This window comes from Microtus oregoni, unplaced genomic scaffold, assembly GCF_018167655.1.
Source record: "Microtus oregoni isolate MIOR12 unplaced genomic scaffold, Mior012 000035F_ref0000213, whole genome shotgun sequence".
In the NCBI taxonomy this organism is placed as follows: domain Eukaryota; kingdom Metazoa; phylum Chordata; class Mammalia; order Rodentia; family Cricetidae; genus Microtus; species Microtus oregoni.
This window is the reverse complement of record NW_024543094.1, coordinates 5367962-5392151: the sequence shown is the minus strand read 5'-3', so window position 1 is coordinate 5392151 and position 24190 is coordinate 5367962. Positions and strand designations below refer to the sequence as shown.

The following is a 24190-nucleotide window of genomic DNA, read 5'->3' as shown; positions in this document are numbered from 1 at the left end:
GCTTTCTGGAAACATCTGGCTAGACATATGTCAGCCTGAGAACTATCCGTTTCCTCCCCTGGGAGTTCTGGGATACACTGGGGTGCTAGGGCTGGCGTCTCCTAATGCTCCAGCACCCCGTTACCTCTGAGCTTCACCTGCTGAGTTCCGTTTCCTGTCAAGTGATTTCCAAAGCCCTCTCATTTCCCTGCGGTTGCTTCTGCTCTAAGAAGCGAGAGCAAAACCAGATGTTGTGGTCCAGCACTTGAAAACCAGAGGCAGGCAAATTAGAAGTGTGGGGTCATCCTGTGCTACGCAGTGAGTTGGAGAGTAGCCTGGGCTAGGAGTCTCCGTGAGAATGGACAGCTTAATGAGAAAGCTAAACAACCAATCACATCCGTGAAATAGCAGAACATTCCCCAGCAAGTTCTGCTCCTAGGTCAGGGCCATGATGCAAAAAACATCTGATTTTTCTGAGAAACTGTTTTTAAAAAACACCTGCATTTAGGGGCTGGAGAGATGGGCTCCGGAGGTAAAAGTTGCTCTTGCAGAAGTCGTGTTCCCAGCGCTCACATGGAGGCTGTAATTCAAGGTCTAGGGTCTCTAACACGCTCTTCTGACCTCTGCAGGCACCATGCATGCGTGTGCACAGGCACACATGCAAGCAAAACAAACATACAAGTAAAACAAATCTGAAAAGCATTTAAATGTCTGCATTTGATCATTAGCTGTCACTTTAAATATATCTGGCAATAAGTGGACATAAATGTGATAAATCTGAGCAGGGAAGATGTAGGGTGTAATTAAATTCCTAGTGAACCAGACGTGATGGGCAAGTCTCATCGTAGACTTGGCTGCGTAGAGCCAAGGTAAGAAGCTGGCTTTATTTACCAATAACCTAAGGAAAAATCTATTTGTTATGGGAAAAAAAAATGGTGGTTTAGAAAATCACCTTTTGAGCTCATCTTAATATCTCTATGTCATCAATGTTATTCTTCCTTTTTGTTTATTTTAATTGAATTAGTGAGCAACCCCAGGGAGCAGCTTAGCTCCTCTTCCCCAGCACTGGGGTTAATAGTGTGCACCACCAGGCCCAGCTCCTGTGCTGGGCTCTCATAAAAATAACAGCCAGCCTTGATGTGTGGATTTGTGCCTCGTCGTATTGTATCTTGTTATGCCATGTGCGGTTGATATCCCTGGAAGGCCTGCTCTTTTCTGAATTGGAAGTGGAAGAGGAGTGGATCGAGGGGAGAGGGGACATGTATGGAGGGGAACTGAGAGCAGCGGAGGGAGAGGAAACTACAATTGGGATGTAGTGTATGAGAGAAGAATAAAAAATCATGAATAACCGGGGTGCAGGTTCAGGTCAGTGGTAGAGTCCTGGCTGAGCATGGTCAAAGCCCTCAGTTCCATCCCTGGCACTGAAAAAGAAGCATGGATAACAAGCAAGCATTTTGTCTTTGTGTGTGTATGCACATGTGTGTATGTGTGTTTGTATGGGTGTGTGTGTTTGCGTGTGTGTCTGTGTATATGTATTGTTTGCATGTATGTATGTGTGTGTTCGTGGGTATGCATATGTGTGTGTGTTTGTGTGTATGTATATGTGTGTGTCTGTGTGTTTGTCTGTGTTTATGTATGTATTGTGTTTGCGTGTGTGTCTGTGTATGTGTGTTTGTATGGGTGTGTGTGTTTGCGTGTGTGTCTGTGTATATGTATGTATTGTGTTTGCATGTATGTATGTGTGTGTTTGTGGGTCTGTATATGTGTATGCGTGAATGTGTGTTTGTGTGTATATGTGTGTGTCTGTGTGTTTGCGTGTGTGTCTGTGTTTATGTATGTATTGTGTTTGCATGTGTGTCTGTGTATGTGTGTTTGTGGGTGTGTATATGTGTGCATGTGTGTAGGTCCGAGGTTGACCTCAGGTATCTTCCTCAGTCACTCTTTACCTTCCTTTTTGAGACAGTGTCTCACCCTGAACACAAAGCTTGCTAGTTTGACTCTGTTGGCTAGCCAGTGAGTTCCTGGCTCTGGCTCTCTGGTACTGGGGTCACAGGCACACATTGCCATGTCTGACTTTCATGCAGGTGCTGGATATTGAACTCAGATCCTCATACTGATAAGCTAAGCACTTTACTCATTGACTGATGTCCTCAGCCTCCCCAAATGGCATTTTAAAAGATTTGTGTGTGTGTGTGTGTGTGTGTGTATGAGTTGTTGTTGTTGCACGTGGATACAGATGTACACGTGTGTGCATATAGTTGTTGTTGGAATTTTTCCTCAATCAATCTCTACACTGTTCATTGAAAAAGAGTGTCTTGATTGATTCCAGAGCTCACCTATGTGACTAGCCGTGGCTAGTCAGCTTGCTCTGGGAGTTCCGTCTCTCCCTTCTGAGAGCTGGAACCACAGGTGGGCTGTCACACCATCCCACATGTATGCGGGTTCTGGGGTCCTGAATTCTAGTCCTCACCTTAGGCAGTGAGCGCTTTAACCACTGAGCCCTCTCCCAGCCCCCAGAAGGAATATGAGTACTAATCTTTGCCAATCCCATTCCCATGACATGTACTAACCACTCTGCTCACCTACACACCGTACACTTTGTATTTCTTTTAAAAATACTAAATTCAATGACAGTATTGATAGCCCATCAGTTACAAAAGTGTTTGAATAAAGAAGATGGCTCTTGTATCCAGGCCATATCAAAGGCCATAGATCTTAAGCCCTTTACAACAGAAACAGTAACAGTGAACAGGCCAGGGTGACTTCTCCATCCCATCTTCTGCTAGGCTGGGAGTGCAAAGGTTCTGCATAGGATGATGTGGGCATGTCCAGAGACATCAGCAGTTTGGGATCCCGATGCAATCTTTGCTTTCCATGCTGGCACGATTCTGTCCCAACCACAGGCTTTGGCCCTATGCAACCTACAAAATATTCTTCCCCAATTCCAGTTTCGAATATTAAATTAAAACAGATGTGCAAAAAGAAACAAATACCTGCCACCAAACCCGAGCTCATCCTTCCACCATCTGCTAGCTTCAGGGACAACCGCTGACCATTCCACATCTCCTCTGAAAATCTTAAGAGCAGGTCCATATTCCCTGTGACCCATGCTGGTTCTGCTGCAGAAAGGCCAGTGCCAGAAGGGGATCCTAGAAGTGCATGGAACTGTCCGAGGGTCCCCGGTGGGGCCACTCCTCATCCACCCACCTGCGCAGGATCTTCTCCACGTCAGCCCTGTGGTAAAGTCGGCAGAGCTCCATCAGCTGGACCACAGTCCTCTGGCTGTTTCGGAACAAGAACTCCAGCGTGGGGCTCTGGGGCCTCTGTTCCAGGAAGCACAGTTCATCATAGGGCATGCCCCACTTGCTGGCAAAATTCCTCCAGTTCTTCACGGTCGGGTGGCACGGATCTAGCTTTATCCTGATCACATCCAGCAAGTCCTGATCATTGAGCAAGTCGCTGATGGTGGGGACCCGGGGTGAACAGGAGGAGCACAAGCAGCCTTCCTTACATGGCTGGTTTCTGCTGACACCTGCAGGATGACAGAGAAGCCACAGCTTGGCCAGGGGCCTGACAAACACAAGCGACGTTCCCTCTATTTCCCTACTGTCTTGGTGACATCATCGAAGTGTCACACAGCCTTACTGCTCACACAGTGCTATTCTTCTGTGAAGTGGTGTCACTCGGTGGACACGGCCACTGAAGTGGTGTGCACGTGTGCACAGGTGTGCATCGAGGGTGTGTGGAGGCTAGAGAGCAACCTTGCGTGTCACACCCCACTTACACCTTTAGTTCAGCATCTCTCACTGGCCTGGAATGGACAGAGTAGGCTAGGCGGGCTGGTTAGCAAGCCTCCGGGATCTACCTGAATCTGGACCCACTTTTCAGGTTACTGCTATGCATTGTCTCCGAGGCACCTACCTTTTACTTTTAGATAGGCAACGGCAAGAATTTTGCCCATTGAGCTCGTTTTTGTTTGCTTGTTTTGTTTTTGAAGACAGTATCTATCTCTGGCCTGGAGCTTATTAAGTAGAGTAGACTGGCCAGCGCCCCCAGGGATCTCTTTCTCCTTAGCACTGGAGTCATAGACATGGGCACCACGGCCACAGGGATGCTGGCAATACAGCTCAGGTCCCATTCTGCAAGGCAAGCACTTTGCTGACTGGGACATCTCAGCAGCCCCTATGGCATTACCCTTTACAGGAAAAGAAAGACTGGAAGCAGGAGCAAGAGTTGATAAAGCCAACCTCTCTTCCCAGCCAGGCTTTCCCCATTCCAGCACACGCTTGGAGGGCCATTGACCAGATGAGGCTTCCGGGACCAATTCATGCACACATCCTTCAGCTCACAACAACTTTTAAAATTACATTTATTGTTGTTGTTTGCTGTTGTGTGTGTGCACAGGTGCTTGTGTGCCACATCCCGTGAAGGTCAGAGAACAAATTGCAGGATTCAGTTATCTCTTCCATCACGTGGGACCCGGGGATTGAACTCAGGTTGCTAGGCTTGACAGCAAGCACTGTTCCCTACTAAGCCATTCCACTGGCCTCCCTGACAGCTTTTAACACCAAACCTAGCACATGAAGATGGTACATGTGATTGTGCACAGCCCCTCAAAAGTTCTTGAAAAGGAAGAAAACTGGTCCCCGCCTGCTCCCTGCACGTATCTGAAAACCAAAAGCATATCTGTCATGGCTAGTGGCAGAAAGATTTCTTTGGGAATTTATAGCCTCCTTATCATTCCTTTGCTTTATCTGTCTTCTTTACTCACAGAGGCTCTGTCTGAAGTGTGGCCAGCAGCCCCCAGGGTGTGCGGGGAGCTGGAGGCAGGCCGAGGAGCACACCAGGCTCTAGCTTGGGCCTCACCCAAAAACCAGTTCCCACCCCAGCTTCAATCGTCTCAGCGTCATCTATCACCAGGAGGCAAAAGCACGAGTGGAAGGGGAAGTTAGTGGGGAAGAGGTATCAGGAAGTCGCCCACTGAAGCACTCAGTGGTGCCACTCTGTGGACACACGGCCACAAGCAGTGTCAGCTGCATAATGATGTCTCCAAAGTCTGAATTGGAAAGTTGTGGGGGGTGTGACCTTTACTATAAGATGACGCATTGCTACACATGCTGTCACTGAGCGGTGGCTGTAGGAGAGTAAGGAATTTGAACAAAGGCGGGGTGAGAAGATGTCTCAGCTGGTAAAGTATTTGCCGTGTAAGCCTGAGTACTAGGCCAGCCAGGGCTACACAGCATGACTCTGTCTCAAATATAAACAAAATAGCGGCCTAGGGAGATGGCTCAGTGGTTAAAGCATTTGCCAAACAAGCACGAGGGCTTAAATTCAGACCCCGCTAGCCTGACCCCTGACCCCCTGTAAATGCTGCGTGACTGTGATATCCTCAAAGGGAGAGAAGGACTCACAGAGCAAGCGGCCTGGAAAGATTAGAGCTCGCCTCGGTGAATAAAGTGGAAAAGCAATACCGGAACCCATGTGAAACTGATGCATGAGAACATTTCAAACTGCCTGTTAAAATCATAAGCTGTGTCAGGCACGGTGGCACACGCCTTTAATCCCAGCACTTGGGAGGCCGAGGCAGGTGGATCTCTGTGAGTTCCAGGCCAGCCTGGTTTACGTGGCAAGTTCTAAGACAGCCAGGACGACATAGAAAGACCCTGTCTAGGAAACTAAAAAGAAAAGCATAAACTTTAGGTGGTGAGAATATTTTCTAAGAAATATATTTTGTCCCCTCCCACACTCCAAATACTTCTCATATCTCATACAGTATTCTATCTGGAAGGACAAACTTTGAGATGTCCTGAGGAAGAAAGAGAGAACAAAGAAATCACTAGTTTTGGGGGAGGACCCGATACCTCTCAAGCGATAGATAGGCCCCGGGTATACAGCAGGCACTGAATAAATGACACTTACGGTAATGACAAGGGACTAGCCCTTACTCCAGTGACAAATTTTCTCTAGAAATTAAAAAGCAGGGGCTGGCAGGATGGCTCAGCACTTGAGTGTTTACAACCTCCTGTAACTCTGGCTCCCCGGGAGCTCATGCCCTTTTCTGTCTCCTTGGGCCCTTATGTTCACATGCACACAGCCCCACCCGCCCACCACACACATATACATAATTAAATAAATAATATTTAAGAATAAATTTAATATGTATTTGCCCCAAGGGTGAATAACTGAGAATTCTGCTTCTCCAGGGAAGGAGGTACAAACATACGTGTCACTCCCCTGACAGCAGTTCGGAAGTGGAAGGGAGAATTCAGTGAGGGAAGAGGAGGCCAGGAGTACATGTTGCTGGAAAACAGTACAGACTTGGTCTCTAAATAAAAAGATTGTGGAAAGAGAGGAGATGATTGAGAAAATACTCACCCCTCACTTCGACGCTTTAACCACTCTTGTCTTACCGGTCACTTCTAGACAGGGGATGGGTATCAACTCAGAGCGCAGAGCTCTAGGGGTATATATAGGGTTTGTGCAGCAGGCTTGAGCCTTGATTCAGTGCCTGGCACTGCATAAAACTGGTGTACGCCAGGCGGTGGTGGCACACGCCTTTAATCCCAGCACTTGGGAGGCAGAGGCAGGCGGATCTCTGTGAGTTCGAGGCCAGCCTGGTCTACAAGAACTCTAGTTCCAGGACAGGCTCTAAAACTACAATGAAACCCTGTCTCGAAAAGCCAAAAATAAACAAACAAACAAACAAACAAATAAATAAATCTAGTGCATGCATGTCGACTTCAGTACTCAGGAGGTGGAGGTAGGAGAATTGGAAATTCAGGGGCATTTTTAGGTGCATAGCTAGCTCAAGACCAGCTTGGACCACAGGAACATAAAAAGAAAAAAAAGTGAGAGAACACTGCTAGTGAGAGGTGAGAGTGTTGCTAGGGAGAAGGTGAGAGAGCATTGCTAGTGAGAGATGAGAGAGCGTTGCTAGGGAGAGATGAGAGTGTTGCTAGGGAGAAAGCCCCTGTGGCCAGGTAGATGGCCTGTTGCACAGGTGTGTGCTAAGCCCTCGTCCCACTCTGTGAACACAGGCAATGACGGTGGTCTCAAAAGTGGCTTCAAGGATTAGGATTAAAGACATCATCCATCCAAGCCTCCTCCTAACACACAGCATGGCCCAGTGGACAGCTGTGGGGGGGACAGTGGCTCGGATGCTTGGACTTGCATAGCAAGCGCTTTGCTGAATGAGCTATCTTTCCAGTTCCAACCGTACCTTGCTGAATGATCTATCTCTCCAGCCCCAACTGTACTTTACTGAATGAGCTATCTCCCCAGCCCACTGATCCCCTCTAACCCCTGCAGGAAATCCTCCTCACATCTGGGCCAGCCACCAAGGTCCTATTTTAATTAGTGTGGCAAGGCAGCAGGGCCCGGGAGTGTCCCAGCTCCCTCAGAGACTGCAGATGCACAGCTGGGATGGAAGCCACAGTCTTGAGGAGGGACTACAGGTCAGTGGCTGTCAGCACAGGAAGTGTGCAGGGTCTACAGACGAAGGGGGGCATATCAGAGAAAAACCTCTCTGAACATTTTCAGGAGTACTCGGGATATAGCTCAGAGGGAGGGCACTTACCTAACATGTGAGGGTCCTGGGTTCCATCCCCCAGACTGCATTGGGGTGGCGGGGGGCCTTGGATGAAGACGCACCTTGCTATGTAATTGGTTGTACCAAGGTAGGATGGAAAGTCACTCTATTCTGCATGAAGGTTGTAAGCAGTTCTGATAGGTTTTCCCCTCCCACAATCCCTTGCCCTCTTCTGCATAACTTGGGCCTTTCAGAAGGGATTCTATAGAAGTGACTGAGAATTTGTTATCAAGACACATTCAATAAGTGAGTCCCTCAGGCACTCAAAGGGACTGGGACATGTTCATGAAAGACAGTGTTCCCAGTGTATGTACTGACACCAGGCTCCACGGAGGTGTTTGGGTCTCAGGAATAAAGAATGTCTCCTACTGTACCCAGAAAATATGACAAGGATGAAGAGTCACTGGGCAAGATTTATGCTTTGGTTACCAAAGCACATGCTATTGTTTAAAAACAAAGTAGAGTTAGGGCTGGAGAAATAGCTCATTCAGTAAAGTACAGTTGGGGCTGGAGAGATAGATCATTCAGTAAGGTACGGTTGGAACTGGAAAGATAGCTCATTCAGCAAAGCGCTTGCTATGCAAGTCCAAGCATCCGAGTTTGGTCCTCAGAACCTACAAAAAGAAGCCAGGGGAAGTAACATACATCTGTGGTCCCAGTGCTAGGAAGGTGAAGGGAGGAATCCCTGGCCAGCTAGCTCAGTCTTATCAGAGCCTGAGAGGGCCTGGTGAAGTTTGTCTCAAAAACTGAGGTACACACACACACAAATACACACAAGCATGTGCATACGCATGCACACACACATGCATGTGCACATGCACACAATTATAATCAACATGGATGAATGCTAACTGCTGATTGTCAGATAGTTATAAAGCCACACACATAACACAAGTCAATGATACCCATATTCACTGCATAACTTTCATGACTCTGCCCAGCTACTCCTGATGCCCAGGAACCTTAGGCCATCCTTTACCTGAAAGGGGATCTCCAGTGCTGTCTGGAAAGTCATTTTCTTCTTCCTAAAACAAAAATCAACCTTCATTAAAATCATGGCCACAAGAAAATGGCAATGTCAACCTTCCTTGTTAGTTAAATTTCTACCAACTAAGTATGAGGGCCTGACTGATGCTCAGAGATGGTCCTCAGTGATGGTGAGCTACAAGAATGTGGAGCAAGCCCAGGATGCAACTGCTCCAGGAGACAATGGACAAAGGTGAAGCAGGCCAGGGTCCTATCTCAAATGTCTGAAAGCATATAACCATGGAGGCATGTACCCATGGCTCCTACTTTATTTTATCCTTATTATTAAAACAGCTTATAATAATGCTTATTTTGTGTAAGCAGAAGTTCTTGTTCTGCCCAGTCCCATAGTCGTTCAATCCCAAAGAAACATACAGAGGCCTACATTAATTATAAACTGGTTGGTCTATTAGCTCAGGCTTATTAATAACTAGCTCTTACAACTTAAATTAACCTATAATTCTTATCTATGTTTAGCCACATGGCTTGGTACCTTTTATCAGTGCAGAATTTTCATCTTGCTTCCTCTGCATCTAGCCAGTGACTTTGTCTCTGTCTTTGCTCTTCCCAGAATTCTCCTAGTCTGGTTGCCCTGCCTATACTTCATGCCTGGCTACTGGCCAATCAGTGTTTTATTAAACCAATACAAGTGACAAATCTTTACAGGGTACAAGAGCATTATCTCACAGCAGTTTTGTTTTCATTCTGTCTTAAATTAGGCCTGCCAGTCTAGGCTAAAATTTGTATGTTGTGTGATGTGTTTGCACATGTGTATGGAAGCCAGGGTTTGATGGTGGTGTCTCCCACCATCCTTCTATATCTTTCTTTCTTTCTTTTTTTTTAGATTTATTTATTTATTATGTATACAGTATTCTGCCCACATGTATGCCTTGCAGGTCAGAAGAGGGCACCAGATCTCGTTATAGGAGGTGGTGTCTCTTATGTCTAACCAGACTGGCTTGTCAGTGAACTCCAGGAGTCTGCCTGTCTCTATACTCTGCCCCAGTCAGGGTCAAGGTTACAGAGGTATCAGCCACACCCACCTTTCATGTGGGTGTAGGGATCTGAACTCAGGTTCAGTGCTTGCTCTTCCCCAGCACCCACTCCAGGCCACAATTCTTTGCCTTCCCTATGGATTTTTTTAAGTTCGTTTTTATGTGTATTTTGTGTGCATGTATGTTTGTGGACCACATGTGTGTCTGGTGCCTGCAGAGGCTGGAAGATGGCAAGGAATCCCATGGAAATGGTGTGACAGGTGGTTATAAACCACCATGTGGGTGTGGAGAATTAAACCCCAGTCCTCTGTAAGTGCAGCCAGCACTCAACCACCTCCCAAGCCTCTCTATGAATGTCTTTTAAGTTTTATTGCAAAGAAGCTAAAACCAGATATGAAAAAGTAATGGCAAGCCGTGGACGAGTAGACAGTGCCCTGTCTGTGCGACTGGGATTCTGTGTCTACTACCAGGGTCATGTTGTTTTAGGATGACAATGGCCTTCAGTACGGTCTCCTTCGAGCAAGGGACTTTGTCACTCCAGGCAGACATCACCTGCCATGATTTCCCATGTACATGTACATGAAGGTGGCTTTTAATTACCAGGTGTCTAAGAGCATTTGCTGTTTTGATTAATCCTCTAAGAAGCCTTTTTCCTTGCCCTGAACTCACGAATCCCAGCCCTCTGCAGTGTATATATGTCTGTTAATCCCAAGACCAGCTTTCTACCCACCACAGGGACATTCCTATTCCCACCAGCTAGACCTTCCCCTGGGAACTGAGACAATCTTTGCTTTGGTTTTTCTGTGTTCTTGCCTTCCCTGATGCTCCAGGACAACAAAGCCAGCATGCTTGGGAGCCATGGAATTTCTGCAGTGCTTTGTTTTCTCTTTTCTGTGTGTGTGTGTGTGTGTGTGTGTGTGTGTGTGTGTGCACGTGTGTAAGAAGTGGAGGAAGCCCCTGGAGGGGCCTGAATACCTCAGCACAGCCTTACACAGTAATAAGGTGAAGCCCTGGGAGCCCCATCCCCACAAGACTACACTCACTGCCCTGAAGGCCTTGTGGAGACCTGCCCTTTCCTATCTACACAGTTTCCACAGGCCCGGGCAGGCCTGCTCACTCTTATATCAACACAGTCCGCTCTGCTCACTGAATCGGAAGCGTGGGCTACAAAGGACAGAACAGAAATTGCAAGTCATAGAGAGAGACGGGAATGTTAAAGGTTTGTAGATTTTAGAGGTCCCTAATAAAACACAGTGTTTCCCAGAAGTCAAAACTGCGTGGCCTGGCTCATTCAATTTGAGTTCTCCTCATCTAGAGAATAACAGGCCAATACCAGCTGGTCACATTCACCCTCAGGATGTGGCCAGGGGGCACAACTCAGAATTACTGTGCAATGGTTGAAGACAGAAGAGCATCCAGGGTGGCCAGGTATAATAGTCCACGCCCCTAGTCCTACCACTGTGAGAACTTCCAGGCCATCCTAGGCTACATAGCAAGATTTTGCCTCCAAGAATAAAATGAAACAAAAGATAAGCCAGGACCTTCGTTTCCAGGCCTGGGAACTGTGCTGCTTTCAGGTGAAACTCCCAGCAGTGAAACCAGAACAGACTTGCTTTGTACCTTATCTATTTCTCTTGGTCTTGTTGAAACAACGCTCCTGCCTTTATTCCTCATGTGTCGAAGCTGCGCGCAGGAACCCATATCCACAGGTCCAAGGACCCTAGCCCTTGACCTGAGGTACAGGAGGAAGAATCACAGGCCTAACCGAAAGGCCAGGCTGAAGATGGCGAGCACTCAAGGAGATGTGACTGAGTCCCCCAGGAAGAGGTCTCCATAGACTGAAAATGCCAGAGGGGGCTGGGGATGTAGCTCAGTGAGGGAGTGTTTGTCTGGTTTGTGCAGGCCCCAGGTTCAAGCCCCAGCATCACAGAAAAGTTAAACAAAACCAAAACTGGGTGTGGTGGTTCAATCTGTCATCCCAGCACTTGGGAAGCTGAGACAGGAGGATCTGCTGATTGTAGACACAAGTCCGAGCTACAGTGAGAACTTAAAACACGCAAACACAAACCAGGTGTGGTAGTGCATACCTCTATGACCCCAGCTCTTGGGAGGTGAGGGCAGGAGGATCAGGAGTTCAAAGCCAGCACCTGAGAGGTGGCTGCTGGAGGAGCAGAAGTTCAAGGCCAGCCTGGGCTACACGAGACCCTGTCTCTGAAAAACAAACCAAACAACAAAAATACAAATAATACCACAACAAAACTATGAATAACAAAATAAATCAGAGGTCATTTCCCAGACACAAAGAAGGCTGAGACTGGTCCTGCTGAAGGCCTGTCACAGTGGACAGTTGCAGAATGGGGCATTTGCCTAGAGCCTTCAGAAGTTGACAGGGACACAGAAAAGCAGGGAATGACTCAGGGTCACTGGGTCTTAGCCATGAGGAGCAAGAAAGCAGGAAGAAGGGAATGGCTGATGTTCTTGTAAGTGCTGGACTTTATCTACAGACAGTAGGGCTCACTTTGGGATCTCACTGGAAGAAGGACATGTCCACCCAAAACAGTGTGAAATTAGCAGCAGAGATACCTGACTGGCTGTAGGCACAGGACTCATGGAAAGCAGGGCTGAGTCCGGGATACAGACTCTCTCTCTGGGAGGGAGGAGGAAGCAAGAAGACTAGAGGTAAAGAAGTCACTCAGAGATGGCAGGGTACGGGGAGGGAAGGCAGAGCAGGCTCTGGAGAGGTTACAGACAAGGAAGAGGTCAGGTCTGCATGAGATAGCCCCTAGAAGCTGAGAGCAGCAGAAATACCGCTTCCTGAAAGAGACCGCAGCAAGTGATGGAACCAGGGATGCTGATCTCTGGGAGGAGAGATGAGAAGCAGAGAGCAAGCTGGGAGGTCCCAACCTCCAGCAGTCCCCAGATCCCACACAGTGATGGCAGTGGGAGGAAAGCAGAGTCAGGGTCAGAGAGAAGGGCGGGGACTCTCAGGAGTACTGGGGAGGGCAGCCAGGTCTGGGGGCCAAGTGAGGCCATAAGCCGTGGGAATGAAAACATCTCTCTGGTGGGCAGTGCTGCCATAGATGTGGCTGCAAAACACGGCCGCATCTGTCTGGAATGCTCCAAGGTATTTATCTCTGTCAGGTTCCCATCCTGCCTCCATCAGGCCTCAGCTGGCACATCACTTCCTCGTGGGGGCCTCTCCAAATGCCCCATGTGGGTTCTGTGACCTGGGTCCTCCCACAGTATCCTGTACTATCACCCACAACGCTGGTGGCATTGGGTTTGGAGTTTGTCTTCAGCCCTAGCTGCATGCCGCATGGCAATGACATGGTGTGTGTTGTACAGTGGGGGATCACTGGGCTCTGGAGCACCAAATGTCTGTGGAGGGAGGGGAAAAAAAGGGAAGGAGATCACTGTGGACACAGAATGCAGCCCACGTCTTCAAGCCCATCCCACAAGTTGCCCTTCAACATGAGTCTTCTTACTTCTCCTCCATCCTCACCTGCTCTGTGGCTCCCTTCTCACCTCCATTCCTATCCACTTAGTCATTGCCTGAGTGCTATATTTTCTCTTGTGACAACTTGTAAGTGACCCTCAAGATCAGGCCTATTGATCTTCCCCATAGCAGGAGACTCTCACCTAAGACCCAGCCACTCTGCCCTGCATGCTCCTGGCAGCTGTATGTAATTCTGCCCCCAGGACATGATGGCTCATATAGAGTGTGGGAGCTTAACTGAGGGGGGCTCCATCTGTGTAGCTATGATGATGTTGTCATTCGTGTTGGGGTGAGACTTTTCAGTGATCAGAAGCTTTGGGGTCACCCACACTCCTGCAAGCAAGCCCTTATTCACGTTCTCATCGGTAAATCCAACCTCCTCACTTTGCCAAGCTGCTCTCGGATGGAGTCATTGCTTTGGTCAGTCTTTGCTGCCCTATCTGGGGCGAGCAGATGTTTGTCTATGTCTCCCCAGGACAAGCTCACACGACAGCCATCATTCCTAGATAAGTATGGGCCCCTGGTCAATCCACGGAGTCTCCTATACTCCAATCCAGCTTGCTCTAAGCTGCTATGCTTTGCTGGAGAAAAGAAAGCTACAAAACTCACACACTCATGTTATCTGATCTCACTGTTCCCTGTTCGTCCTAGGATCCTCCTATGTGATGGGCTAACGCTGTCAACGTGACAGGATCCAGACTGCCCACGAGGCAAGCCTCTGGACCCACCTGTAAGGGATCTTTTTGATTAGGCGATTTGAAACAGGAAGGCTCACCCTCCATGTGGGCAGGACCTTCCGCCTGTGGTCCAAACAGAAGCAGGATTAAGGGAAACACTTTTGCTTTTCACCCGCTGGCTTCACCTCTCGTTGGCGAGTTCATCCACTGAGCTGTTGCTGCGACTGGGCACACTACCTGTTGCCATCTTTCGCTGACTTCAATCAATGACTTCTTTCAACAAGAAGACCTGGGCCTCTCCAGGAATCTTTCAGGCCTTCAGTACCAGATTGGGACTGCTGAGGCCTCCAGCCATTGCTGGACTATCCAGACCATTTCCTGTAAGTCAATCTGCTAAATCTCCCTTTGCTATGTATTCATTCTGCCAGCTCTCTTCCTCCGGAGAACCCTAACTAATACACCTACTGACTATCCTGAGTCTTAGCGGGTCCTGATGCAGACCCTGCACTTACCTCTGAGGTCCCCGTGTCCCTCTCTCCCCTGACTTCCTAAGGTACAAGCTGAGCCAGTGGATTCCTCTCATCCTCAGGCGTCTCTGCATTTGCCCTAAGTCATTGTCCCCTTCACTCCAATCTCCAGAAATGGCGTCATTGTCTCCAATAACTCTCCGTGCTCCTTGGGTTATGAATTTTGTGCACACTTCTGTTATAGCTCCACCACGAAGGGTAGCAACTGTGTCTTATTCATCTTTATATCTCTAGGGTTGGAACACAAAGGCTATGTTCAAAATAGGTTTACTGAGCGCTGAGGATGTAGCTCAGGGGGTAGAGGGCTTGCCCAGAAATGCATGTGGCCCAGAGTTTGATCCCCATCCCTGCATAAAATGGGCATTAGTGACACGTGTCTGTAATCTAAGCGCCCAGGAAGTGGAAGAGAAGAATCAGAAGTCTGAGGCTAGCCTGGGTTACACAGAGAATTCCAGGCAAGACAGAGTCTGTCTCAAAATAAAATAAAACAAAAAAATTAAAAAGTTGGCTAGCTAAGAGCGGAGGTGCCGGGAGGTCAGAGGCACATACAAGGAAGAGCTCCTCAGCAGAGTGGGGGAGACCTAGAGTGAGTGCCACCCAATAAAGCAGGAGAGAGGATAGTGGGGAACGCAAGAAGGGGCCCACTGGGCTCAGACAACTAGGAAGACAGAAATGATGCATCCAAGAGAAAGAAATAAATGTATTTAAAAATTAAATACTAATATATACCTAATTTCATTCTCCTGCTGCTGGAGGTTCAGTTTCACCAACACCATTTATTAAACAGGCTATCTCCCCGCCACTGTGCATCTTGCCTGTCAAGAATTAGGTGGGCATAGCTTTGTTGGTTTGTTTCTGGGCTCTCTATTCTGCTCCATTGGTCTATCTGTTCTTGTGCCAATCTCAGGCTGATTTTGTCACTCTGGCTCTATAGTGTAACTTGAAGTCGGATATTGTGATACCCCCTGCTGTATTCTTACTCCTTGGGACTGCCTGGATATTTGTAGTCTTTTGTGGTTCCACGTGAATTCTTGTATTGGTTTTTTTTTTCTTGATCTGTGAAATATGACATCAGAAATTTGATGGGTATTTAATTAAATCTGTGGGCTAATTTTAATAGTATAGTCTTTTTTCACAATATTACTGACAATTCATGAGCATGGACGGTCTTCCCACCATTTAGTATTTTCTTTGATTTCCTCAGTGTCTTGAAATTTTCATTGGAAAGTTCTTTTTCTTTAGCTGGGTGTGTTCCTGGGTACTTCCCCCCCCCCCCCCCCCATTTGAGTAGGATATTTTTCCTGATTTTTTTTCTCAGTGGTATATTGTTTTAACATATGAAGGATATTGCCTTTATTTTTATATTGGTTTTGTATCTTGCAACTTTACTGTGTTCATTAGACATCGGAGCTTTCTAGTAGATTTTATAGGGTCACCGAAGTAATGTCATGCCATCTGTCAACAGGGAGAGTTTGAATTCTTTCCCATTTTCATTCCCTTTATGCCTTTCTCTTGTGTAATCACTAAGACAGAGCACAATATATTAACTAAGAGAAGGGACAGTGGACGTCTTGGTCCTGATTTTAAAGGACATGCTCTCGGTGTGTCTCCACTGAACATACTGTTGGCTGTACACGTAAAGACCAACATCTCTGGAGTCCTGTGTTAAAGGCCCAGATACAGCAAAGACCACACAAAGGTGAGCAGGGATTCAAGCGAGGCCGGGGCAGGGGTCTCTTCCCTGCCGATGTAAAGCTAAATACAGAAGTACAAAAACTTGAAAGAAATGCCACGATTGTTGCTGAGATGAGAACAAACCTACAGATTTGTGGACCCATAGTGCTTTCTTCTCCTCAGTGGGTTTTCTATGCAATGGCATAGGCTTGCCCCAGCGGGGGCTGAAGTGTGGGTCAGAAACCTTCGCTGTTGCTAGAACTGGGAGGCTGGGGAGCTGAGTGTGATTTCAAACCCACGCTCCAGGTGCAGAGACAAAGACTGCGGGTTTTCCCTTTATATAGGGAGTAGAGCCGGTTATTGTTCAGAAATATCACAGAACACTTCACAGGCGATTATGGTCGGTGCATGCAAACACAGGTAGACCACAGGACATGGAAATTACAGGGTAGTGGGAGCTTCTCCTTAGGTCCTTTCATTCATAAACTCCAGACTTGCAGTACCAGTGGTGCTGGGAACAGAGGCTTGTCAGTCATGCAGTGAAGGGAACAGCATTAGACACTGGTGCTTCAGTGATTTTTCCTGAGCTGCGTAATATGTGAGCCCAAGAAAGGCCATGTCATTCCACGTGTTAACATGGAAAAAAAGTTTACATGTGGATAACTATTTCAATGTATTTTATTATTTAAAACATTTCTTTTTTTGTTTTTGTTGTTGTTGTTTTGGTGTGTGTGTGTGTGTGTGTGTGTGTGCGTTTTTGTCTCTTTGAGACAGGGTTTCTCTGGTTCTGTAGCTTTAGAGTCTGTCCTGGAACTAGCTCTTGTAGACCAGGTTGGCCTCGAACTCACAAAGATCCGCCTGCCTCTGCCTCCTGAGTGCTAGGATTAAAGGTGTGTGCCACCACCTGGTTTAAAACATTTCTCATATTTAAAATTTTTTTATTTTATTGTTCTTTTAAAAGTATTTTTGGATTTGTTAATTTTCATTGATGTGTATATATATGTGTGTGTTTGTGTATGTGTGTGTACATTTGAGTGCAGTGCTCTTAGAAACCAGATTTTGAGTTCTAGGCAGTTATGAGCCACTCAAAATGGGTGCTGAAAATTGAACTCAGGTCCTCTGAAGAGAATATGCACTTTAAGCACTGAGCCATCTCTCCAGCTCTATTTTTGGTGTGTGTGTGTGTGTGTGTGTGTGTGTGTGTGTGTGTCTGTGCACGCATGCGCGCATGTGCAGTTACCTGAGGAGACCAGAAGAGGGCACTGGACCCCAGGAGCTGGAGTTATGGGTGGCTATGACCTGCCCAACATGGGGGGCTGGGCTGAGGCTGTGCAAGAGCAGCAAGTGCTCTGAGCAGTTACTTAGTCATATCTCCTAGGATCCTAGAGATAGACTGTGGCTTTCAGACTCGACAGTTGGCACCCTTCCTCCTGAGCAGCTCAGCCCGGAGTGTCTTTTAAAGCCAGTTGTTAGTCAGTCTGTTTATCTGTCTGTTTATTTGCCTGCCTGCCTGAGACAGGATCTCATGCAGCTTGGGCTGATTTTCTGGCTAAGTACTGGGGTTACAGGCATGAGCCACCATGCTTCTTGTTGTTGTTGTTGTTGTTGTAGTTTAATATTTTACACAGTGTGAATGAAGTCAGTTTTATACTGACTTACTCAATAAGCATGAAGATGTTTGTAACTCCCCAGTGTCCAGTGTCACCATGTGTATCCTGCACTCGACCTTCTCTGGGGTCCTGCCCTTAAAGTGAGACTGCTCACTTGATTAGCAAGAGGTATGGATGGATAATTTTCTACAAAATTACATGTTTCCACTGTCCTCAGTATATGAGGATAGTTTTGCTAGACATCCAGACCAACTGAGGCCCACAGGGAATTCTAACCCATTCATGAAACCCAAGAGTGTTACAGTCAGCAGAGCTCTGAAGAGCTAAGGAAAAAATTTTAGACTGTCAAGCCTGGGATAAAACTGGACTCGCTGAACATAGCAGACAATGAGGACTACTGAGAACTCAAGAACAATGGCAATGGGTTTTTGATCCTACTGCACGTACTGGCTTTGTGGGAGCCTAGGCAGTTTGTATGCTCACCTTACTAGACGTGGATGGAGGTGGGTGGTCCTTGGACTTCCCACAGGGCAGGGAACCCTGATCGCTCTTTGTGCTGACGAGGGAGGGGGACTTGGTTGGGGGAGGGGGGAAATGGGAGGCGGTGGCGGGGAAGAGACAGAAATCTTTAATAAATAAATAAATTGCCGGGCGGTGGTGGCGCACGCCTTTAATCCCAGCACTTGGGAGGCAGAGGCAGGCGGATCTCTGTGAGTTCGAGACCAGCCTGGTCTACAAGAGCTAGTTCCAGGACAGGCTCCAAAGCCACAGAGAAACCCTGTCTCGAAAAACCAAAAAAAAAATAAATAAATAAATAAATAAATTTAAAAAAAATCAGAAAAAAATTTTTAGACTGTCAAAGGAAAACAGCTAAGTTATAGAAACCTTTGATTTCCCCATGCCTTTCCACAAATACATGCATGCATACATACATGCATACATATACATGTATATATGTGTATATGCACTATATATGTGGTTGTATATATACATATAAACATACATTTATATACACACATGTATATATGTATACGTGTAAACACACACATACATGTATGTATATGATATATGTGTATGTACATGTGTCCACATATATGAATATATATTTTTGAGAAAAAAGGGATGAACCTAGGGCCTTACACATGTTAGGTAAGTGCTCTACCATTGAGAAATAGTCTCAGTATTATTTTCTTCACTTTTAAAACATTTTAAGGGTCTCACCAAGTTACCTAGGCTGGCTTTGAACTCGTCCTGTAGCTCAGGCCAAGCTCTAACCTTTCATCCTCCTGCACCAGCCTCCCAGTTAGCCAGGATTACAGGCCCTAACAAGGCCACAAATATTTAATCTTGACTTGGTTCAAAAAACAGTAATAAGTCAAAGCCATTGGCTTTAATATGCCATATCAAGTTAAAATAATACAATTTTCTTTTAGATGTTTATTTCTGGAGAGATTCATTACAGAAAAAAGTTATCTCAGCCTCACGTGTGAGGGACATTGGGGAACGTGGGTTTGCTGTGGCACCAACAGCAACCAAGGTTGACACTCCATTATTCCTAATCATCACACATAGGGACAGGATGCCTCAGAATTGACAAGGCAGATCCCTCAGAAATGTTAGTGAGATTATCACCAAAATGCCTGACCAGGGCATTAACCCGGATCAGTGCCAGGGAAACCATCATAGAGCTGTGGGGGCCAGGAATGACAAGAACATCTTTCTACAGTCGTGAGAAAGCCCAGAAGGGCAAACAAGAAGACGTAGGGAGGGGAACCTGCAGAGAGGGGCCAAGTTGGGACAGAGAGGAAAACCTCAGCATATGGGCAAGGATTTGTTCCCAGTAGGGACACAATCCAGGACCAGACCCTCCAGTGGGCAGCACACAGGGCGGGGTGTGTGTGTGTGTGTGTGTGTGTGTGTGTGTACATACATGTGTGTATATGGGTGTACACAAATGCCATAGTATGAGTGTGGGTGTCAGAGGACAATGTCTGGGTTCTCTCCTTCTACCATGTGGGTGCCAGGAATTGAACTCAAGTCATCAGGGTTGGCAGCAAGTGCCGTGCCCACTGAGCCATCCTGCCATCTCAGCTCAAGTATTTTTAACATCAAAGTGTCTATTCAAAGGTAGCATCTTCAATCCGGCATGAACTGCTTGTCAACCCCAAACAACTGACGCAGGGAGATGTCAAGATCATGAGCATAGGACCAAGCAGGTGATTTCCAACCCCTTGAAATTCGGTTGCCCAGACAACTGTGTGTCAAGAGACCTTTTGGGGCCGGCTTAAGGAAAAGTGTGGTCTATTTGGAGTGACAGGCTACAGCAGGCGTCTCTCTTATGTGCATGCTAAGAAAATCTGTAGCCTTACCTGGCAGTGCTGGTTCCTTGTCCTATAAACTTTACACTAGGGGTAAAGTAAGAAATTGCCAAATACACCAGAGCTATCTGATTTTCCCCCAGAGAAGAAAGCTCAAGGCCCTGCCAATCTATGAAACGGATCTTGTTGGAGCTTGTAAGGATTGTTGCGTGTCCAGAATTGCAGGCAGGGGCCTGCCAGGCTGACTAATGGCAGGCAGCATCTGCAGACCTGCCGGTCCCTGACATGCCCTGTTATTACCATGCACTTAATGACTTTGGATCTGCGCATCTTCTGGTGAGCCCATTGCTCTGCCAAGACAACGAGGCTGCTGGCTAACATTCTACCCAATGCCTCACAATCCAATGCAAAGAAAAGAGCGAGCCCTGAGTGAGGGTTCCAGTCTGAAATGTCACCTCCAGGCTCAAGTGTTTGAACACTTGGTCCCCAGATACTGGCACTGTTTGGGGAGGTCGTGAAATCTCTGGGGTGTGAGGCCTAGCTTGAAGGACTGAGGTTACTAAGGGCAGGCCTTTGTCGGTCTACCTCTGTTGCTGGGTCTTTGCTTTCTGGTCTACCACACTGTGAGGAATTGCCACCATGTGCTCCCACCACAAGGAAGTCCACCACGTCTTCCCCACCAAGATGGACTGTATCTCTGAAACTGTGAGCCCAAACTAATTCTTCCTCTCTTAAGATGCTTCTGAGGGGCTCTGAAACACAACCAGGAAGGAAACTCACAAACCCCACATTTACCGGGTGAGTTCTGGTAGCATCCACACAGGCCATACTTTCAGCCCAGGGCCCCCCAATACGTCTAGGTTTATGCACACGGTACACCAGCTGCTACCAACTGAGAAATGTCAGACCTCTGGGGGCAGCATGGGAACGGCCAAGACAATCAGGACGGCCATCTCTAAAGAGCTCAGGTCAACTATAGGGCATTGCTAACTCTTTTGGTCATGTCTACAGAAAACAGGTGTAAAGAGCAAAGAGGTGCCACTGTCCCCTTCCTTGAGGAGGAAAGGAGGGTGACAGGATGCGTGTGGTCAAAGTAGAAGGGGAAGACTGGGGTGGGGAGGTATAAAGGGGTAAAAAGGGATGGGGGAGAAGGAAGGAGGATCAGCAAAAACAAATCATGTTTTAAAATGCCTTCCTAATCTTATCATTTTGTATATTAACTAAAAAATAAACAAAATTCTAATCCAAATGGCCTGCCAAACACTTAGATATGTAAATGCCCTCCAGGAAAGCTGTATGTTCTAGGCGCTTTTAGATAAGATCATAAAGTCTACCTCAACATGGAGGTTGGCATAGTGGTCTCCCTGGCCATGGCCACTGTCACACTGTAAGAACATTTTCCTACACAGTGGTACCTAGGGACTTCGCTAAACATAATGTCTGTCCTGTTATAGGCCTTGTCAAAACAAAAACAAAAAAGGGGAGATGACCCACATGCCAGGAGAGAATTGTTTGCAAAAGATACTTTGAATTAGGAACTATCTAAAATATGCTGAGGACTCTAAAAACTCAACAAAAAGGACACAAAGAACTAATTTAAAAATGGGCAAAAACGGGCTAGAGAAATGGCTCAATGATTAAAAGCACTGGCTGCTCTTGCAGAGAACCACATGGTACAGCTCAGAACTGTAACTCCAGTCCAGGGACTCCTACGCTATCTTCTGGCCTTTGTGGGGACCTTTACATACATGTAGGCAATACACACATAAGATAAAAATAAATACATCAATATATCTTAAAAACAAACAAAATCCCTTAAACATGCCTTATAAATAAAACATTCAAATTAGCATATTAGAAAACACTCCATACACATCACCTGCTAACACAGAGATGCAAATTAAAACAACCACTATACACCTATTAGGATAGCCAAAAAAAAAAAAAAATCCAAACAGAGAGAGCACTAACTGCTGGAGGGAGTGTGGTGCAGCCGGACTTTATCGGCTTTTGGTGAGAACTCGGAGTGAAGCCGCCACTCTGGAAGTCACACTGCGCTGTCAGCTTCTTACAAAACTGAACCTCCTCACCCCGCGAGCCGGCAGGCATGTTCCTGGACACTTACGCATGCCCAAACCTGCATACGGGTGCTTAGAGCTGTTTTTTCCTAAGTGCCGGAAAGTTGAGGCAGCCATCGTAACACACAAGACCCAATTCTGTAGAAACTGACATCAGCCTGGAGAAAAGGCAAAAACGTCTAGCACCACTGACTGAGGACACAGGTGGGTTTTAAAGTCCCGGATGTCCAAACCTTCCTGCCTCCTTTGTCCCAGAGTCTGGGACGCCAGAGAGCTACAGTCTCCATGCTCACTTAGCAAATTCCCTACTGAATTTTCCACTCTGGTAGTTCAGCACGCAAAGCTTCATCTCACATATACCCACAGGTGTAAAATCCTCCCGTCTTTGATTATGGCTCAGCCATATAGCAGGCTCCCGGTAACTTTTCAAGCCAGGATAAACTGCCACCATCTAGACAAGGTGGCATTAGTGGCCAACTAGAGAAAAGAAGGGCCTCATGCCTCCTACTTATCTTTGGTTCTTTCATGAGCTCTAAACATACCCCATATTGAAAATGGATCAAAATGATTTATTTCTTCTAATCATGGTATCCTTCAGTAGGTAAATAGATTATCGGTGGTATATCCAGATAGTAAAATATTACACAGCACCAAAAATAAAAAAGCAATGAAATGCCAACCATTAAGAGACATAGAAGCTTAAATGCATCTAACTAAAGAAGTCCTATGGTATGATCCCAACTCTGTGATAGTCTGGAAACGACAAAACTATAGAAATGATGAAAAGATAAGAGATTTCCAGGGACTGGGGGTGGGAGCAGCTGAGCATGAAGCCTTTTTAGCGCAGTGAAGCTACCCTGTGTGATTCTGTCATGGCGGGTGCATGGCATTGACTATTTGGTCAAAGCCACAGAATGTGCGCCACCCAGAAAAAGACTCAGTGAACACATGGCCTGTGGTTGATGATGTACCAATGTGGGCACACCAGCAGTAACATCTGTGCCACTGTGGTCGAGGATGCTGGCAACGTGGGAGGCTGAGTTCGTGGGGAAGGTGTTAGGTGGGAAACCTCAGCATCTCCAACTCGATTTTCCTGGGGACCTAAGACTACTTTGTAAACAAATTATTCAATTGTAGAAAAAGAATTGATCGTGAGTTATTTCTAAGAATGGAAAAAAAAAATGCCAGAGTTAGCTAATCCACCAATCAGGTCCTCCGTTCTCAAAGTGTAGGAGACCTCAAAGTCTTCAATTCCTCTAACACTTCCTTTCCTGTCTAACGGTCATCAGCAACCCAAACTCTAACACACATCTTTAGTCTACCTTAGCTGAACCTTTAGTTCTTCATCCGACAGGTTCTTTTCCAATTCTGCCTCAAAATGTAGTCTTGTTTTCAAAGGATTCCTAAGCAGAACTTGCTAGGAATCAGCTTGGTGTGCGAACGCACAGGCATGAATGAGCCTGCCTTAAAAGTATGCTTTCTGAGACACTTAATGCTCTAACTGTAGCTTAGGAGATTTGATGTGGGATTGCCCTCTGTATGCTGTGTGTATGTTTTATTACCATTAATTAATAAAGAAGCTGCTTTGGCCTATGGCAGGGCAGAATAGAGCTAGGTGGGAAAACTAAACTGAATACGGGGGGAAAGAAGGCAGAGTCAGAGAGATGCCATGTAACTGCCAAAGAAGAAAGACGCCAGAATCTTACTATCATGGTGATACATAGATTAATAGAAGTGGGTTAATTTAAGATGTAAGAGCTAGCTAGAAATATGCCTGAGCCATCAGCCAAACAGTGTTGTAATTAATATAGTTTCTATGTGGTTATTTGGGTCTGGGCAGCCGGGAAACCAACGTACAGTCTCCTTTAATAGAGATTGAACTGTAAGCAATGTTGCTAGTGAGCACTGAGAAAGTGAGCAGACGTGGACCTGATAGGACCAGGCCCTCCCCACCTTAGTTTCGGAGACAGGGTCTCTCACAGAACCTGGAGCTATCCCATCTGCATGCTTCTGCCTCCCAGAACTGGGACTGTGGGCACACATTTCTGTGCTTGGCTCTTTCCATGGGTGCTGGGATCTGAACTCAGGTCCTCAAACTTGCATAACAAGCACTTTACTGACCAAGTTATCTCCTCAGCTCCTGTTTTGTGATGATAAAACGTTAAGTATTTTAAAGTTTAGCTTGTATGAACAAGACAAGGAAAACAGAGCAATGGCAGAGA

At 46.6% G+C, this 24190-nt stretch overlaps 1 protein-coding gene across 1 annotated transcript in view; it reads right to left on the bottom strand.

Annotated features, from left to right (window-relative positions):
* Window positions 1-3085: 3085 nt before the first annotated feature.
* The window catches only part of Edaradd (EDAR associated death domain), a 31691-nt gene continuing 10586 nt past the window's right edge, over window positions 3086-24190 (bottom strand). The window contains exons 5-6 of the mRNA XM_041630603.1: window positions 8547-8592; window positions 3086-3511 (exon numbers count right to left, since the gene is read on the bottom strand). Coding sequence (XP_041486537.1) covers window positions 3129-3511; window positions 8547-8592 — 429 coding nt within the window. The 3' untranslated portion in view covers window positions 3086-3128. The remainder of the gene's footprint in view (window positions 3512-8546; window positions 8593-24190) is intronic.